This window comes from Penaeus monodon, chromosome 14 (assembly GCF_015228065.2).
Source record: "Penaeus monodon isolate SGIC_2016 chromosome 14, NSTDA_Pmon_1, whole genome shotgun sequence".
In the NCBI taxonomy this organism is placed as follows: Eukaryota; Metazoa; Arthropoda; class Malacostraca; order Decapoda; family Penaeidae; genus Penaeus; species Penaeus monodon.
The window spans coordinates 39,669,859-39,687,358 of NC_051399.1; the positions used below are offsets into that span (position 1 = coordinate 39,669,859).

At 47.1% G+C, this 17,500-nt stretch overlaps 1 protein-coding gene across 4 annotated transcripts in view; it reads left to right on the top strand.

Annotated features, from left to right (window-relative positions):
* LOC119581130 overlaps positions 1-17,500 on the top strand; it is a 76,020-nt gene that overhangs the window by 27,809 nt on the left and 30,711 nt on the right. Inside the window, exon 1 of one of the 4 annotated variants that reach the window (XM_037929477.1) lies at positions 10,890-11,062. The exons of 1 other annotated variant lie outside the window; for it this stretch is intronic. In XM_037929477.1, coding sequence (XP_037785405.1) covers positions 11,041-11,062 — 22 coding nt within the window. In that variant the 5' untranslated portion in view covers positions 10,890-11,040. Of the gene's footprint in view, positions 1-10,889; positions 11,063-16,205; positions 16,479-17,500 lie in introns of those variants that run through there. 2 more of the 4 variants (XM_037929474.1, XM_037929475.1) reach the window with 2 other exon arrangements.

Below are 17,500 nucleotides of genomic sequence, written 5' to 3' on the forward strand. Positions count from 1 at the left end.
GACTCTTCCCCACCTCTCTTCCCGTCTTTTCTCTCTTCCCTTACGTTCTTTCTTTATTCTTCTTCCTTTTCCTTATCCCATATCTCCTCTCCTCTTCTGCTTCTACTCCGTCCCCCTTTATCCTTCTCGCACCCCATCACTGTCTTTAACGGCATCATCTCCCCGTTCCCTCCCAATTCCCTCCCTTCTCTATACCCTCTCTATCCCTTCTCTTATCCTCGCTTCCCTCCACTTTCTTCCTTCCTTCCCCTTCACATCCTTCCTCCCTCCTCCCTCCACCTCCCTCCACCTCTCTCCTCCTCCCATCTCCCCTTCCACCTCCCTCCTACCCATCTCCCCACTTCCCTCCTACCCACCTTCCCACCACCTCTCCTCCTACCACCTCCCCATCTTCCTCCTCCCTCCCCCCCTCCGCCCTCCTCTTCCCTCCCTCCTCCCTCCCTCCACCTTCCTGCACCTCCCCACCTCCCTCCTCCTCCCTCCCCCCTCCCTCCACCTCCCTGCACCTCCCCACCGAGGCCAGGTCATGAGCATTACCGCCTGGGTGAACAAACAGGGCGACGAGAGCGCAGGGTCGTTCGGGGACAGGCCTTTGTGTCGTCTTTGTGTGTCTCTTTATTCATTGTATGGCTTGGTATTGACCCCTCCCACCTCCCTCCCCCCTTTTTCTAATTTTCCCCCCACCCCTCAATCCCCCCTACCCTCTTTCGAATCCCCCCCCCCCCTTCCCCTCTATTCATCACTCTTATTTGCTGTTTCCAGTTTATATTGGGGTTGGAGAGAGGTAGGGGGGGTAGGGTGGATAGGGGGAGGGAGTGATAATCAGTTTCCTTTTATTGTTCTTTTTTATTTCTTTTCTCTCTTTCTCTTAAAGACGATGGGTAAGCAGAACATAAAAGAAGAACTCGAAGAAATGGGGAGAGAAAAAATAAATGGTGTTGCAATAAGTGTACGAGGGCGTATGCAACAATTGCAGGACGGGATGAATCGAGACCCCGTGATTACTGCGGCACACGATTGCATAGTTTGCAAAAATGCTTTCCCAATCTGCGTTTTACACCTGGTTTCCTGTCCAATTTACGATTGGCAAATGTTTCGTCATCTCTGTCTCGATTTGTGACGAGAAACAGAGAAAAGTGGACGGTTTTTATCTGCAATGGAACTTTCGTGTTGAAATTGTTCAGTGTTTTGATGCCATTTGAATTATGCATTTGAATTTTGACATTTAGACTATGTATGGAGTAAGCATGCAAGAAAGGGAGGACTGGAATGCCAATGCTGCCTTCGACATGCACAGGGTCTCATGCAACATGCAACAAGACAGTTGTTCAAAGTAATCGGCACGGCGACACATATATAACCGAGTTGCAAGTCGTCATAGCAAGAAAAAAACAACAAGCAAAGCAGATTTCTTTCTAAGTATAAGAAACTGAATGGAATATTATAACCAAATAAGGAGAAGAACAAACGAAAATTTGAAAGAGAAAAAAAAAATCGACCGAGAAGCAAACAAACAGGAAATTTATCGCTTTATAAAGATCACGAGAAGTTCCCACCATTAACACTCACCGAATACACACACACACACACACACACAAGCGCGTGCATGTGCGTATGCGTGTGTGCGTGTGTGTGAGGGTTCAGACATCCGAAGGCGGAAAGCTCAGGAGGAATTAACTTAAGCTCATCTTTACACTCACGAACTATGCAAATGGCTGCCAAACATTCAGGGCTACGCGGGAACTGGGCCGGGGGGGGGGGGGGTGCTTGCTTGAGAGGGTGGACGTGGTGTCGGTGTGGGAGATGTGTGGATTTTTTTTTTCCTTTTTCTAGTTCACTGTCTATATGTCTGTGTGTTTGTGTGTCTGTCTGTCTCTTTCTCTTTCTCTTTCTCTTTCTCTTTCACTTTCACTTTCTTTTTCTCTTTCTCTTTCACTTCCTTTTTCTCTTTCTCTTTCTCTTTCACTTTCACTTTCACTTTCACTCTCACTCTCTCTCTCTCTCTCTCTCTCTCGTTCACACACACACACACACACCATTCACATAAGTACACACTCGAACTCGCTCACACTCAGATATACATGAATACATTCATATACACACGGCTATCAAGTTACAGTGGACAAAAAAACTTGCGCCGTCCTTCAACCACAGCACATGCGCTGCTGCCCGAGAGAGAGAGAGAGAGAGAGAGAGAGAGAGAGAGAGAGAGAGAGAGAGAGAGAGAGAGAGAGAGAGAGAGATAAAGAAAGAAGGAAGTAAAGATACATAAAAACTCGGGGATATATATATGTGTGTGTGTGTGTGCGTGTGTTATGTATGATGTAATTTATATATGTATGTATTTATGTATAGATAAATAGACAGATAAATAGATATAGCAATAATATTTTTGTAATTTGTGTAAAGAGTGCGTTTTTCTAAAAACAAAAAAGGGAAAAGGAGAGATAACAAGAAAGAAAAAAGAGAGAATATAACAATCCCCAAACACCGAGTAACCCCGCGACCCACGACTGAGGGTCTGCACAACCACCTTACACGTGCAGTCCCTGTGTACACCTCGCATTAAGCATGTACGTGTTCAAAGGCTTTCATCATTAGCGTTACTCTCTCTCGGACGATAATGAGACTTAATTGATGTAAAATGTGATGGACGGCAGATCTTCCCTTTATTTGCTGTTCTTGCCGGGCTGATCGAGGCATGTGTGAGTGTGTGTAAGCTCCGGTCCCTTCCCCCTCCCTCCCCCTGTCATCACATGCGGGGGAGCGGGGAGTTATGTTGGTTGTTTGTTGGCCCGGGTAGGGGATGGGGGGGGGGGGAAGGGGAAGACGTAGGATAGGGAAGGGGGAAAGGAGGGAGGCGTAGGGTAGGGGGGAGGGGGAAAGGTGAAGACGTAGGATAAGGGAGAAGGGAAAAGGGGAGAAGGTAGGATAGAGGGAAGGGTAATGACAAGGATTAAGGGAAAGGGAGGTGGGAGGAAGGTTGGGAAAAGGGATAGAGTAAGAAGAGGAGTAAGGGAGAGAGAGGAGGAGGTTTATGTATAGAGGGCACCGGGAAGGGGGTAGGAAAAGGGGTATGGGGTATCAGTAAGGAAAAGTTATGGGCAAGAGGACGGGAAAGACAAAGACGAAGCTATGGCGTGGGTTGTAGGTAGTAATATTACAGTTATAGGGGCAAGGAATAGGTAAAATAAAGGTAAGAGCTTAGAAAGGAAAGAAAGAAGAAAAAAAGAAAAAACGAGAGAGAAAATGGGGCAGAGGGTAGACAGCACTAGCATAGGAAGGGAGGAGGGACGTGCGAGGCTGGAGGCACACAGATTTAGGATGTAGATGATAGCTGTGTGTGTTAGTTTATTGTGGCGCATTTGTCTGTTGGTCTAATAACTCTTGCGCTGAAACCCGCGCCCACATTCTCTTGTCTTTGGTGGGTGTGTTGTTTGACTTGCGTTCGAGGATCCGTTTGGAATTATACAATGCAGGAGGAGACAGACAAGCGGACGGAGGAGAGAGTACCCTTCCCCCTCGCCCCCGCTCCTCCCCCTACCTCATCCTCCCCGCTCCTCCCCCTACCTCCTCCTCTCCGCTCCTCCCCCTACCTCCTCCTCCCCGCTCCTCCCCCTACCTCCTCCTCGCCTCCCCCTACCTTCTAGCCTCCTCTTCTCCTCCTCCCTCTACCTCCTCCCCGCTCCCCCCTCTACCTTCTCCTCGCCCCCCCCCTCTACTCCTCCTCACCTCCCCCCTCTACCTTCTCCTCACCTCCCCCCTACCTTTTAGCCCCCCCCCCCCGCTCCTCTTCCTACTTCCTCACCTCCTCCCCCCCTTACCCTCCCCCAGCCTGCCCCAACGCACTAAACAAAAGAAGGGCTTTTAAGTGTTCCTGTTTGAATATAAGGAGTACTATTTGGTAAGGGAGGGGAGGATAAAGGAGGTGAGAAGGAAGGGGCGAAGGAGAAGAGGAGATTGGAGGAGGTGGAGGGAAAGAAAAGGAAGGAGGAAGGTGGAGGAAGAAAGGAAGAGAAAGGAGCAACAGGAAAGGGAGGAGGAGGAGTTGGGAGGGAGGGAAAGAGGGGGGAGAGGAGGAGGAATGGGAGGAGCAGGAGGAGGAGAAGGTGAGGGAAGGAGGGATGACGAGAAAGAAATGAAGGAAAAGGAAAAAGAAAGAAAGAACGAACGAACGGAAAGAAGAAAGAAAGAGAAGACTAAAAAGCAGAACAGAACAAGAAGAAAAAGAGGAGAAGAAGAAAAAAGAAGAAGAAGAAGAAGAAGAAGAAGAAGAAGAAGAAGAAGGGGGAGGAGTAGCCCACCCACCCGGAGAGGGGGGGAGGGGAATCAGGTCCGGGAGTGAGCGAGGAAAGCCGAGCGCCAGACCAGGAAACTCATCTTAACGGAGTATTTGCGAGGGGAGGAGTGAGGGGAAGAGGGGAGTGAGGGGAGTAAGAGGGGCAGAGGCGGGTACAAAGAAGTTCTGTGAGATTAGGAGATTTAGTGTTTACTGAGGGAAAATATAAGTGATTTCGAAGAGGTGGCAGTTGGGTTCTAGGCGGCGCACGGGGATGGCGATAAAGTGGTTTTGCAAGAGAAAATTGCACTGTTGAAAGCTACATAAAGAGATACAAAAAGTGAGAGAGAAAGAGAGAGATGGAGACAGATAAGCAGACAGGCAGACAAACAGATGAACAAAAGAATGAGAGAGAGAGAGAGAGAGAGAGAGAGAGAGAGAAAGAGAGAGAGAGAGAGAGAGAGAGAGAGAGAGAGAGAGAGAGAGAGAGAGAGAGAGAGAGAAAGCAAAAGAGAAAGAGAGACAGACAAAAAGAGACAGAGAAAATGATAATAAGAAGAGAAGGTGGGGGGGAGGGGGGATGCAGGGAGACAGAGCATTCAACCTTCAAAGTGCAGTGTTTTGCATCTCATGATAATATTTGTGATGTCTCATGCACCAGTATCGAATTTTACGTCCTGATCATGCACTGATATCGTACTTGAGTGTGGATTTTTGGTACTAAAATCGTGGAAATTGGTTTTACTCCACTACCTTATATAACTTTATGCAAATGTCAGAAGGATCGGATTCTGTTCCTACTGTTGCTACAGGAATGCTATTATTATGAATGATGTACAAAGACAAACGTACTCCGGGGCAAAATTCATTCATAACCATCCTAATCAGATCAACATTCAGAATATACTTACTACATTCATTACGCATTCCCCATTTTATCCTATGAATTTATTTATCACATCCCCATGCATATCCCATCCTCGTACCGCATAGCCTAATCCCTCTAAACCTTACCCATATCTGCTTCGCTTCCCCTTCCTCCCTTTTCCCCTTCTCTCCCCCATTCCCCTTCTCTCCCCCATTCCCCATCCCATGTTCTCCCCTATCTTCTGTTCCCCCATTCCCACCGGCTCTCGAACCCCCATCTCATCTGCAGCCTCGTAGAGTGTTATTCATTTGCTCTCGTGTTACCTTTTCAGATCCCCGACTAGGAAGGGGCTTTCAAGTGGCATTTAAACTTCCCCCTTCCTTTCTCTTCTCACCTTTCTCTCCCTCCCTTTTTTTTTTATCTCTGTCTCTCTTTTTCTTCTTTTTTCTTTTCTTTTCTTTGTATTAGTTTCGTTCTGTCTATTTTTTCTCTCTCTTCTGTCAGTATCAGTCTGTATCTATCACAGGTTTAATGTAGGTCTAAAACACATAGTTTCACTGCTCGCTCTCTCTCTCTCTCTATCTATCTATCTATCTATCTATCTATCTCTCTCTTTCTCTTTCTCTCGCTCGCTCGCTCGCTATCTCTTCACACGCACAAACAAACCCATAGCTACCCATCCATAAGAAAGATGGAAACAAAGCTGATTCTTCTACATCAACGCACAAAATGAAACAGACAGAAAATCAGGGAGACAGACAGACGGGCAGATATGACAGTCCTGACCAGCCTACCCTGACCATAGGCCTAACAAACAAACATCTCTGTGAACGTCTGTCGGTCGATATTCCCAAAGCTTAAGCCGTGACGAGGACTGGTAGAGAGAGAGAGAGAGAGAGAGAGAGAGAGAGAGAGACAGAGAGAGAGAGACTGAGGACAATGAAGAGAGAGATGATAACGTGGAAAGGCGTTGGGCTATGTTAAAAAAAAAACGCCCCCTCTTTTTTTGGGGGTGCGTGGGTGCATATTCTCTCTCTATCTGTGTATCTATCTATCTGTCTGTCTATCTGTGTATTTATATATCTATCTGTCCCTTTTTCTCTCTTCCCCTCTTCCACTTTTCCCCTCTTCCCCTCTTCCTCCCTCCCTTTCCCTCTCCCTCTTCGATTTCTGTCGCTTGATTACCATAATCACGTCGAAAATAATTACGTAGGTTCATTAATCCTCCGTCACGTGGGGTTGTCCTGGTTCGTCATTATTATTATAAAAAAAACTATAATAAGAGGCATTGATTTTCTCACGAATGACCGGCGTCCTGATAAAGAGGGTGAGGGGGGGCTGGGGGGGGGCACAGATTGGGGGAAGGGTGATGTTAAAAGCGGGAAGGAGGGGGAGGGAGGGAGAGATCGATTGAATATGTTTGTTGTTTGTGTAATTTGATTTTATTGATTTCTACTGGTCACCCCCTCCCCCTTCCTCTCTCTCTCCCCTCCCCCTCCCTTCACTCTGCTCCCGAACCCCCCGCAGTGAACCGCTCACTGTGGGAGGGGGGGAAGGGAGTGGGGGAGGAGAGGGTGGTTGTTGGTGTGTGGGGGGGGAGGGGGGGAGTCCTATCCAGATTGGGAAGATCGATTTGTCATGTTTGTGTACACTCTCTGCCTCTCGGTCTCCCTTCCCCCCCTACCCCCTGCTCTCTGCTTTGCCCCTCCCACCCCCCCTGACACTATTCTCTAGTCCCTATCCCCTGCCAACTTGCCTCTGCCTTGCTCCCTGCCACACTCGCACACCTTCCTCTTCCTTCTGCCTCTATCCCTGCCCCTGATCGTCTCCCCCCCCATGTCTCTTTTTTTCCGATTTACATCCTTATATCCTTCTTTTCGTTATTTCCTGTAGTCTCCTTCACATCTTTCGCTCTTCCCTTCCACCCTCTCCGCCTCGCCTCCCCCTCCTTCCCTCCCTTCCCCTCCATCCCTCCCTCCCATTCTCTCCCCCTTCTGAATTATGAGTCTCGGTATCATTTCTGTCACGAAATTGTCAACGGGTTTCTTGCTAATCCTGATTAATATCAAAATTTAATGACGATGGTAAGTTGAGATCGAGATTTGCCGGTTGCATGTTTAAATAACTCGGGGGGATTACCAATCGTCAGATGAAATGGATTGGGAATGAAAGGATGAAATGAGAATCTCTGTTTGTTTTTTTAAAGCTCGATGTTATATTAATCGTTTAATTTTGTTCACCCTTATATATGATTAATTTGAGTTATGCCTTTTCGGAAACAGCAAAGGGAGCGTCAGTGTCTCTCACTCGGTTTTTATCTTTAAGTATATTTTAGATACGACGAGGCTGGTCGGGGCGAATCGTTATCTCTGGAGCACTCTTGTGTTACACCCTCTCGGATCGTGATAAACATCTCAGGGGGAGGAGAAAGGGGGAGGGGAGGAGAAAGGGGGAGGGGAGGGGAGGAGAAAGGAGAAGGGGAGGAGAAAGGGGGAAGGGAGGAGAGAGGGGGAAGGGAGGAGAATGGGGCAAGGGAGGAGAATGGGGCAAGGGAGGAGAAAGGGTGAGGGGAGAGGAAAGGGAGTAAGGGAAAGGGGGAAGGGTGTGGGAGTAGAGGGAAAGGGTAAAGGGATAGAGTGTAAGTGTATGGATATAAGGGAGGGGTTTAGGGGAAGGAGGAGGGTAGTAGGAGTAAAGGGAAAGGGGGTGGTGGTGGCGACGTAAAATCAGCGATCGCGCGGTGGCAACACGAGCACGCGCGAGACATCTGCCCTCGTCAACAAACAAATGTACCGGTGCCCCCCCCCCTCCTAGGGCCTCTTCCCCGTCCCTCCTTCCCCACACCCCCGCTCTCCTCCCCACTCTCCTCCTCCTCATCTTCCCTCTTTTCCTGTTCTTCCTTAGCGCTTCTTTCTCTTTGTCCTTCGACTGATTTCCTCGTCCACTTTATCTGCTCTTCTTCACCTCCCCATTTTCTCTCTCTTGGCCTGACCTTATGTATAAATCTATTCCATTTTCTTGAGTCTTGTCTCGTCGCGAACGGCGAAACCGACATTCCTCTTCATCCGGAGTCTCCTCATCCACACTCGCTTCACATGGTGTTCCCCGCCTGTAAACACATCCAACCTCATCCGTAATTATCCCAAAGAGAGTAAAAATCCATAGGTCGTCCACAACAAAGGCATAAATCAGACAAGCGTGGTGGAGGTCGCCGAGGGCTGTGGGCGTGGGCGGCAGTGCCAGCGGGCGAGCGAGCAGCTGCCTCGGTTCTTTCTTTTAATGGCGTCAAAACTGGTAACCGCGTGCGCGCGCGTGTCTGTGCGTCTGGCGGCGGCGCGTGTAAGCGTTCTGTGTGCGTGTAGAGTGCGCGCGTGCACTCAAGGGTCAACCAGCCTGGGCCGAGGAGTGACTAGTTCGTCCATTGGCTCGTTAGCGGGCGACGCGAGTGCCCGCCGCCTTCCGCTCGTCCGCGCTCGCTGTCCCGGCCGAGGCGACCCGGCCCGCAGCCTCTCCCCGACGACCCGGTACTCATTACAGCTGACGCCCCCGGAGCGAGACCACGTGGCTCGGCGAGGCGGCGTTCGTGCGGGAGGGCGTGTTCCGTGTGGGTGTGTTGTGCGTGTGCTTGCATTTCGCGGATCGAACGTCGTGTTTGTGCTTGATCGCTGCTCGGCAAGATCGCAAGAGGAAATGGCGGACTTCTTTTTGTGGTGTGTTAATTGGAGGACGAAGGTCCTTCCTTTGGGAAATAATTAAATCGGCCGGAAACCGAATAGAAATGTCCATGCACGTGTGCATATACATATGGTGTCAGCACACTTTATATATAGACTGCGGACACACACTCGCGGTTATATTTACCGAAGGAGTAACGCGGGCCGCCCGAGGGGTCCCCCTACCGCCTCGGCTCCAAAAATCCAACGGCACGGGTCCCCCTCCCCTCCCCCCGCCCTCATCCTCTCTTTCGCCCCCGTTCCCGTCCCCTCTGTCGCAGCGAGGGGTCACAAGCGCCACGCCTTGCAGTCGGTACTTGTCCTGCACTTGAGTCAGGACGCAGCTGCTTCAGGGTCTCGGCGGCCGGCCTGTACGGAGACGGCGGCGGCGACGAAACCCAGGCGACGCGGCGCCTTTGGGAGGAGGTCCTTGCGTACGGAAGACGTGGAGTTCAGTGCTGTGTTGTGTGGGCGGGGCGGAGAATGTGCTAGTTGAAATGCGAAGAAATGTTAGAAATAGAAGGTCGACAATGAACTGATAAGTGCAATATGGTGTGGAAACAAAATATGAAATGATTATGACAGAAATTCCGTAACTATAAGTAGACAACGAAACTAAAAGGATAAGGAGGGGCCACGAAATGCCTTTGTGAAAGAAAAGAACATGAAGAAAACCAATAAGTAGAACACGAAATATAGAGCGAAATATGGAAAGATCTTGAAAAAAAGAAAGAAAAAACGATCGGTATACTAATATAACAAAGGAAGAATTTCGTCTCTATTTGTGTGTGTGTGTGTGCATGTAGGTAAATATATATGTATGTATGTGCGTATATATTCAGGAGTATAAGGCGCAATATCAGATCCTCCGATGCCTTGGTAATCCAAACCTCGGCGAGGGGGTTTCCGCGGCCACACGCTGAGGTTGAGTGGGAGCCTCCACGCCTCTTCAGCCCCCTGCCTGTGCTCGTGGCGAGGGGCGTGCAAGGGGAAGGGGCAGTAAGGGGAAACTCAAGCGCCGCCGGGTTAAGGAAAGGAAGTGGTTTGGGGCTGAGGCTGTGTTTGTGTTGTGTATGGCGGCGTGAACAGACGTGTGTGTGTGAGTGTGAGTGTGTGTGTGTGTGTGTGTGTGTGTGTGTGTGTGTGTGTGTGTGTTGTGTGTGTGTGTGTGTGTGTGTGTGGAGAAAGAGAGAGAGGGAGAGAGAGAAAGAGAGAAAGAGAGAAAGAGAGAGAGAGAGAGAGAAAGAGAGAGAGAAAGAGAGAGAGAGAGAGAAAGAGAGAAGAGAGAGAGAGAGAGAGAGAGAGAGAGAGAATAGAAGGATAGACAGAGACTATTCAAACCCTGTGTGTGTGCCTGAGAGAGAGCGTGGGCCAGGGGCAAGCACGGGCGGGCGCTGAGGGTGCCTGCTTGACACATGACTCTCGCCACGCGCCGCCCACGAAAAAAGGCAGGGACGCGGAAGGGAATGGGCGCCTTTCGGATTTCCCCTCTTTGTCTCTCTCTTAAGTCTTAGTGGAGCTCTGGTCTCTTCGTGGTCGCTCTTCCGTTCTTCCTTTTTCTCTGTTCTTCTGTCTCTGTCTGCCTCTCTCTCTCTCTCTCTCTCTCTCTCTCTCTCTCTCTCCTCTCTCTCTCTCTCTCTCTCTCTCTCTCTCTCTCTCTCTCTCTCTTTGTAACTGTCTATCTATCTATCCATCTATCTATCTGTCTATCTATCTTCTTTTCGCTTTCTCTCTTTCCCTTTCTTTCACTCTTCCTCTCTTTCAGTTTCTTCCACTCTTCCTCTCTTTCTCGTTTCCTTTCTTCCTCCCTTTCTCTTTGTCTTTGTACCCTCCCCTCATAACGCAAAAAAAAAACAAAACATATCGACTTTCACAAAAGCACGGATTTATGTATTGTGACTAGAAAGAAAAGAAAAAAAAAGATAACGAAAAAAATATATATATAATGAAGGAAAAGAAAAAAAAAAAATTAAAACGTTTTTGCTCGCCGGCTTCCGTTTTCATTAACCTCCGTTTTCTTTCTGTCCAGGATTTTGTGATGATCGTTTTCATTAAACGTTTGGAAAGTGAATGACGTAATTATGTAACTCTTTCGGATTTCGAAGTGTTGTGTCTTCTAGTCATTTGCATCTGTGATAATTAATTCTACAAAGAAATTTTTATTTAAAATAATCGACAAAATGTGTGTGGATGTGTTAGAAGGTAAGCTCATATATTTTTTATAACATCAAAATTAATGCCTTTTATATTGATTGTGATTCTCGTTTCATTATAGGATTATTATCATCATTATTATCACCATCACTATCATCATCATTATCATTATCATCATCACCATCATCATCATCATTATCATCATCACCATCATCATCACCATCATCATCGCCATCGCCATCGCATAATCAACATCGCCATCGTTATTATTACTATTACTATTATTATTATTATTATTATTATTTTGTGTATGTGTGTATATAGTACCCTGACATTTCTCTCTCCTGTAACTTTTTGACAAATATTAAAATCGATATATAAAATAAAATTAGCTCGTGATATAAAAAAAATAACATCAGCATTATCATTACTATCCCCCCCCCACACACACACCCTTTTTCCCCATTGAATCGTATTTATTCATTTTATTTTCGTCCTGTATTTCATCCGATAAAATCCGTGACATGAATTATTAATTATTCGTTCTGTTTCTCTCTCTCTCTCTCTCTCTCTCTCTCTCTCTCTCTCTCTCTCTCTCTCTCTCTCTCTCTCTCTCTCTCTCTCTCTCTCTCTCTCTCTCTCTCTCTCTCTCTCTCTCTCTCTCTCTCTCTCTCTCTCTCTCTCCTTTCCATCTCTCTCTCTCTCTCTCTCTCTCTCTCTCTCTCTCTCTCTTTTTTTTTTTAATTGCATTTCTTTGTTGCAACATCCTGGGCGTTTTAGTTGCATCGCCCGGGGCAGTCTGCAGGTGCTGCTGACGATGCTTCTTTAAGGGAAAAGTGGGCGGAGGGAGGGAGGGACGGAAAGGAGAGGGAAGAGGGGGATGGAGAGGGAGGGGGAGGGGGGAGGGAGGGGGAGGGGGAGGAGAAAGGGGAGGGGTGAGGGAAGGATGGGAGGGGGGGTAGGGTAGGGGAGAACCTTTTACTTCCGGTGTCAGGGAACTCTTGCCGATTCTTTGTCTGGGTGGGCGGGGGGGCGTGGGCGTAGGTGGCATGGATGGGCGGGCGAGGCGCGCACACTCTTTGTTCGGTAGGGTGGTAGGGTGTAAGGGATGGGGGGGAGGGGGGAAGGGGGAGGTTAAGGCTGAGGGTTTGCTATGAGGAAAAGAAGGGGGGGGAGTAAGGGGGGATGGGGATAGGAAGGGCGCGGGGGGGAGGGAGAGGGGGTCGTGGGTGGTTCCGTCGTTAGCTCGTTCTTGGGGGATTGGGGTGGAGGTGGGGGGGAGGAGGGGTCTCACGGTCCTGTTTCTAGATGTAAAAAATAAAAATAAAAAATTAAAAAAAAATCCTTCAGATAAAGAATTTTTTCCCTTCCCTCTCTCTCTCTCCCTCCCTCCTTCCCTCCCTCCCTCCCCTCCCCTCCCCTCCCCTCCCCTCCCCTCCCCTCCTTCCCTCTCCCCATCCCCTTCTTTCTCTCCCTCCCTCTCCCACTCTTTCTCCCTCTCCCTCTAATACAAGCACACTCAACACTGAACTAGTATCATAAACCTTAGGCCTACCTCAAAACCAGTTCTCAATGCGCACATGGGTAACAGCTGTGAGATGGGCAGGTATAGGTCTAAACACGCAGGGGCATAGGCCAGAGGAGCTGCCGTTAAATGCTTTATAGCGGAAATGTTAGGCGGTGGGGGGAGAGGAGTAGAGTAGATAACACATGCTTTGTAAATAGATTGTATTTTTTTTATTATTGTTATTATTAGAGGTTGTGCTCATTGATATATTTTTTTAAAGAGCGAGTGGATGTTTTTTTTTTTTTTTTTTTGGATTCAGGATCGTTTTCGGATGAATTCTGTCGTCGAAAATTCAACATTTATGTTTAATTATAGGCCATTTGTGTAGTGAGGGACTCGAACGCCCAAGATCCATCGGGATGGGCGTAAACTCGATCAGCCTGCACAGATGGGCGTGGGGAAGCCAGGTAAGATATGGATAATGCGGGCGTAGTTATCCAGCTGAGATGAGCGTCAAAGGGCGTGGAGAGATGGGTATACTTTTTTCCTTTAAGTAGGACGCTTTTTTTTTTTATGTGGGAGTCGGTTTTAGGGTGGGGGGGGGAGGTGAAGGGGCGGGGTTTGTCGTTGTTATTGTTGTGGGAGTGTTGATTCCTTTAAATGGGCGGCACTGCTGGGGAAAGTCTACGCGGTGGCGGTTTTTGAATAGGGTTGGGAAATTATATAGTCAATTCGTTCTCATTTCTGCTTTTTGTGCTATATTTTTCTCTCTCTCTTTCTCATTTTCTCTCTCTCTCTCTCTCTCTCTCTCTCTCTCTCTCTCTCTCTCTCTCTCTCTCTCTCTCTCTCTCTCTCTCTCTCTCTCTCTCTCTCTCTCTCTCTCTCTCTCTTTGCTCCAAATATCATGCGCATTACATATATATGTAATCAGTTTGAATCACGCAAAAATTGAATTCACTATCGATCCACTGTATGACGTCATCCAGTCAAACTTACTTCCTTTGTTTTGTTTTGGTCATGTTTACATCCGCAAATATATGGATTTTCTGCATGACTTGTGGGAAGCTGGCCTCTCCCCCCCCCCTTCCTTTTCCCTCCTTTCTTTTTCCTTCCCTGTCTCATGTTTCTCTCTCGTTCGTTCTCTTTTTTTTTCTATTTATCCCTCTCCCTTCCCCCGTCTCTTGTTTGGGTGTATCTCCCATTCTCGTATTCTCTGTCTCCCTGTCTGTCTGTCTCCTCTCCTATCCTATCCTATCTTCTCTCCTATCTTATCTTCTCTCTTCACTCTGCCACTTCCTCTCCCATTCTCAGTCTCTCTGTCTGTCTCTCTCCTCTCTCCTATCCTATCCTATCCCTTCCCCTCAGTCTTCCTCTCGTGTCTCTCTTCCGTTTTCTTAAACTCCTGCCACTATAAAAGAAAAAAAAAAAAAAGTATATATAATAATATATATATATATATATATATATATATATATATATATATATATATATATATATATATATATATATATATATATATATATCTTCCTTTCAAATTTTTTTCTCATGAAAGCGAGCCCATTTTCCAACACCACCTGCTACGCCAACAAGTGATATCGTAAATCCACGAAGATTTGAATAAATTAAACTCGAATATTAATTAGCGACTGGGTAATAAACGCTAAAATCACAGGGTACGTATGGTTAGCATTCAGGTTGATTGATTGCAAACTGATCTGAAATATATTCGAATTTATAAGTGATACTGGATATTGCATATTTTGTGTTGATAAAAAGTGTGTATGTTGAATTTTCTCCCTCGATCTGCCTGTGTATCTGTCATACCTATTTATATATCTATCGTATTTATCCTTGTGAGTTTATGTTTGCATGTAAGGCTTACAAGATGCAGCTAATGAGTAAGCCTATTGAGGAAAAACCTAAAGCCACAAAGCCTATTTCAATGTTTATATTTTCGTTTGGAGGTTCTGAGGTTACGGATGGGTTGTGTTAGTTGCTAGAGGTTTGCTTGTTTGTTTGTTTGTTGTTATGTGTGGGATACTTAAGCGGGGGTTGGGTGGGGGGGGGGGTCGTGGGTCTTGTGTTTTCATCTTCTTTCTATTCTTTGGATTTTCATTTTCAATCTTCTTTACTTACCTTTCTCTGTCTCTCTCTCCCTCTCTCGCTCTCTTTCTCTCTCTCTCTCTCTCTCTCTCTCTCTCTCTCTCTCTCTCTCTCTCTCTCTCTCTCTCTCTCTCTCTCTCTCTCTCTCTCTCTCTCTCTCTCTCTCTCTCTCTCATTCTCATCCTCTGAAAACCCCCCTCCCGCTCCCTCCTTCTCCCCCACCCTCCCTCGCGTCCTCCCTCCCTCCAACCCCTTTCGATCTCCAACACGTGGCATGTTAACAACGAATCAATGTACTTGTCAATCTTCATTAGTTCAGATCATGGGGATGAACAGGCCGATATCTTAATAGATATAAACGTTAGCGACAACAAACGAATCCTCCTCTCCTCCCTTGCCTCCTTCTACTCTTCCCTCTTCGTCTTCTTCTTCTTCTTCTTCTTCTTCGTCTTCTTCTTTCACCCCTTTTCTTCTTCTTAGTCTTTGTCTTCCTCCTCGTCGCTTTATTATTATTATTATTTTTATTATTATTATTATTATTATGCTTCTTTTTCTTCCTCAGCATCCTCTTCCTCATCCTAATCTTTTTCATTATCATCATCTTCCTAGTCCTCCTCCCCCCCCCCTTTTTCATTTCAAGTTCGCCTTACCCATCACTTACCCCTTCACTTCCCCCTCCCCCACCCCCTCCCCCTCCCCTTCCCCTTCCCCTTCCCCTTCCCCCAATTCCCACTACCACCTTCCTCCACTCCCCTATACCCCTTCCCCTTCCCCCCCTCTTCTCCGCCTTTCCCTTCCATTACTGTTCACTTAACTATATTGACCTTTGACCTCTCTCTCTCTCTCCCGTTGGTGTTCGATGAAGAGGGAAAGCTAGGGCACCTCTGTCTCCCTCTCCCCTCCCCTCTGATGTAGAAGGGAAGAGGGAGGAGTAGGGAAAACAGGGAGAGAGGGAGGGAGGGAGGAAGAGAGAGAGGGAGAGAGTATAGAAAGTCATACAACGGACTTTCCACTATCTTTTAAACATTCAAATGAATTTTCTCCTTCTCTGTCCCTCTTCCCTTCTCTTTTTTACTTCTTTTTTACTACTTCTTCCTCTTCTCATATAGAATCGATTGGTATTAAAACGTGTATCGCTTTCCATAAAATCTACAAATACAAAGCATAGTCTACCTGTGTTTGTATATTTTGCAGCATACAGTATGTGTGTATTTGTGTGTATGTGTGTGTATGGTTTTGCTGATTTTATGTGGTGTTTGTGATGATTCAGTTTGTATATACGTGTGGCTTTGTCCTTGTGTATGGTTATTGTACGTGTGAGTGTGTGAATTTCTGTGTCTGTGTTTATGTGGGTCTCTGTATATTTATGTATGTGTGCATATACAGATGTTTGAACGACCCGCTCACTCGGCGCATGTGTGTGTGGGGGGGGCGTGTGTGTATAGCCACAAAAAACGTTCGGAAACACCTGTACCGCAGCTGAAAAGGTGATGTCACAACGTTCCGACTTCATACGCGAGTCCCACATCTGTTGCCAGCGCCCACATACATACACTGTGTTGTCTGCTGGGAGGAAGGGCAGGTGTTGGCCGCAGTTATCTCAGTGTGTGGTGGAAAGTGGAGTAAAAGGGGGAGAAGAAGAAGAGACAAAAAAAAAAAAAAAGGAATAATCATTTGAGCGAAAGAGGAGACTTGAGATAGGTGAAGAGGAAGGAGAGAAAAGGAGAGACAAGTGAAAGGATTAATCTTTTATGATATTCTGAAACGAGCGCTTGAGGGAGGTTCACGAAATAGGTGTTTATTGTTTCAATTACTGAAGACTCGGCGCTATAATGTTTATTCAACTCATGATGGGTAAGGCGAGTCAAAATGGCGTTTTTTCCAGATTTAAAAGTAGGAAAAACATGTTTGTGATAATGTATCCTTTATTTAAATATCTCCTTTTTATGCACATCCGGTATGAATCACTGAGGAATAGATGAAACTTTAAATACAAAAGGTATTCGATTTTGTTCATATACTTTCATTTTTTTCATTCATTTAACGTCTCCGCACCTATTGTATTCATTGATTCTTTCTTTCATTGATTACATTCATTCCTTTCCTATTTCGCTTACTGCCCAGCATTATAACTCGATTATGATCGTCGCAAATTTATCAACGTCACTATTCCCATCAAAACCATCGTCATCATGGCCGTCACCACCACCACCACCATCACCATCACCATCACCATCACCATCACACCACCACCACCATCATCATCACCATCATCACCACCATCACCACCATCAACAACAACAACAACAACAACAACAGCAACAGCAACAATAACAGCAACAACAACAGCAACAACAACAGCAACAACAACAACAACGACAACAACCAGAAACACCCATCTTGCAATCTCTCTCAGCACACTGTATTGTTTACCTCCACGATCCTCTCCGAGATCAGTTGCTATGTTTATGTTGCTTCACATCAGTTCTAAGGAAAGTGAGTGTGTCATTGACGAGCTGTCCGACTGACTCACAGTACAGGTGTAAATAGTATATCTGGCGTGACTCACGGTGTGCGGGAGGACGCGAGGGCGAGGCGGGTAGGAGTGGGTAGGACGGTGGGTGGGTAGGAGAGGGGTGGGCAGGAGGGAGGTGGGTGGGTAGGAGAGGGGTGGGCAGGAGGGAGGTGGGTGGGGGGGTGTGGGCAGGAGGGAGGTGGGTGGGTAGGAGAGAGATGGGCAGAGGGAGGAGGGTGGGCAGAGGGAGGTGGGTGGGCAGGAGGTGGGTGGGGTGAGGGATGGGCAGGGAGGGGGTGGGTAGATATTAGAAGGGTGGGCAGGAGGGAGGTGGCTGGGTACGAGAAGAGTGGCCAGGAGG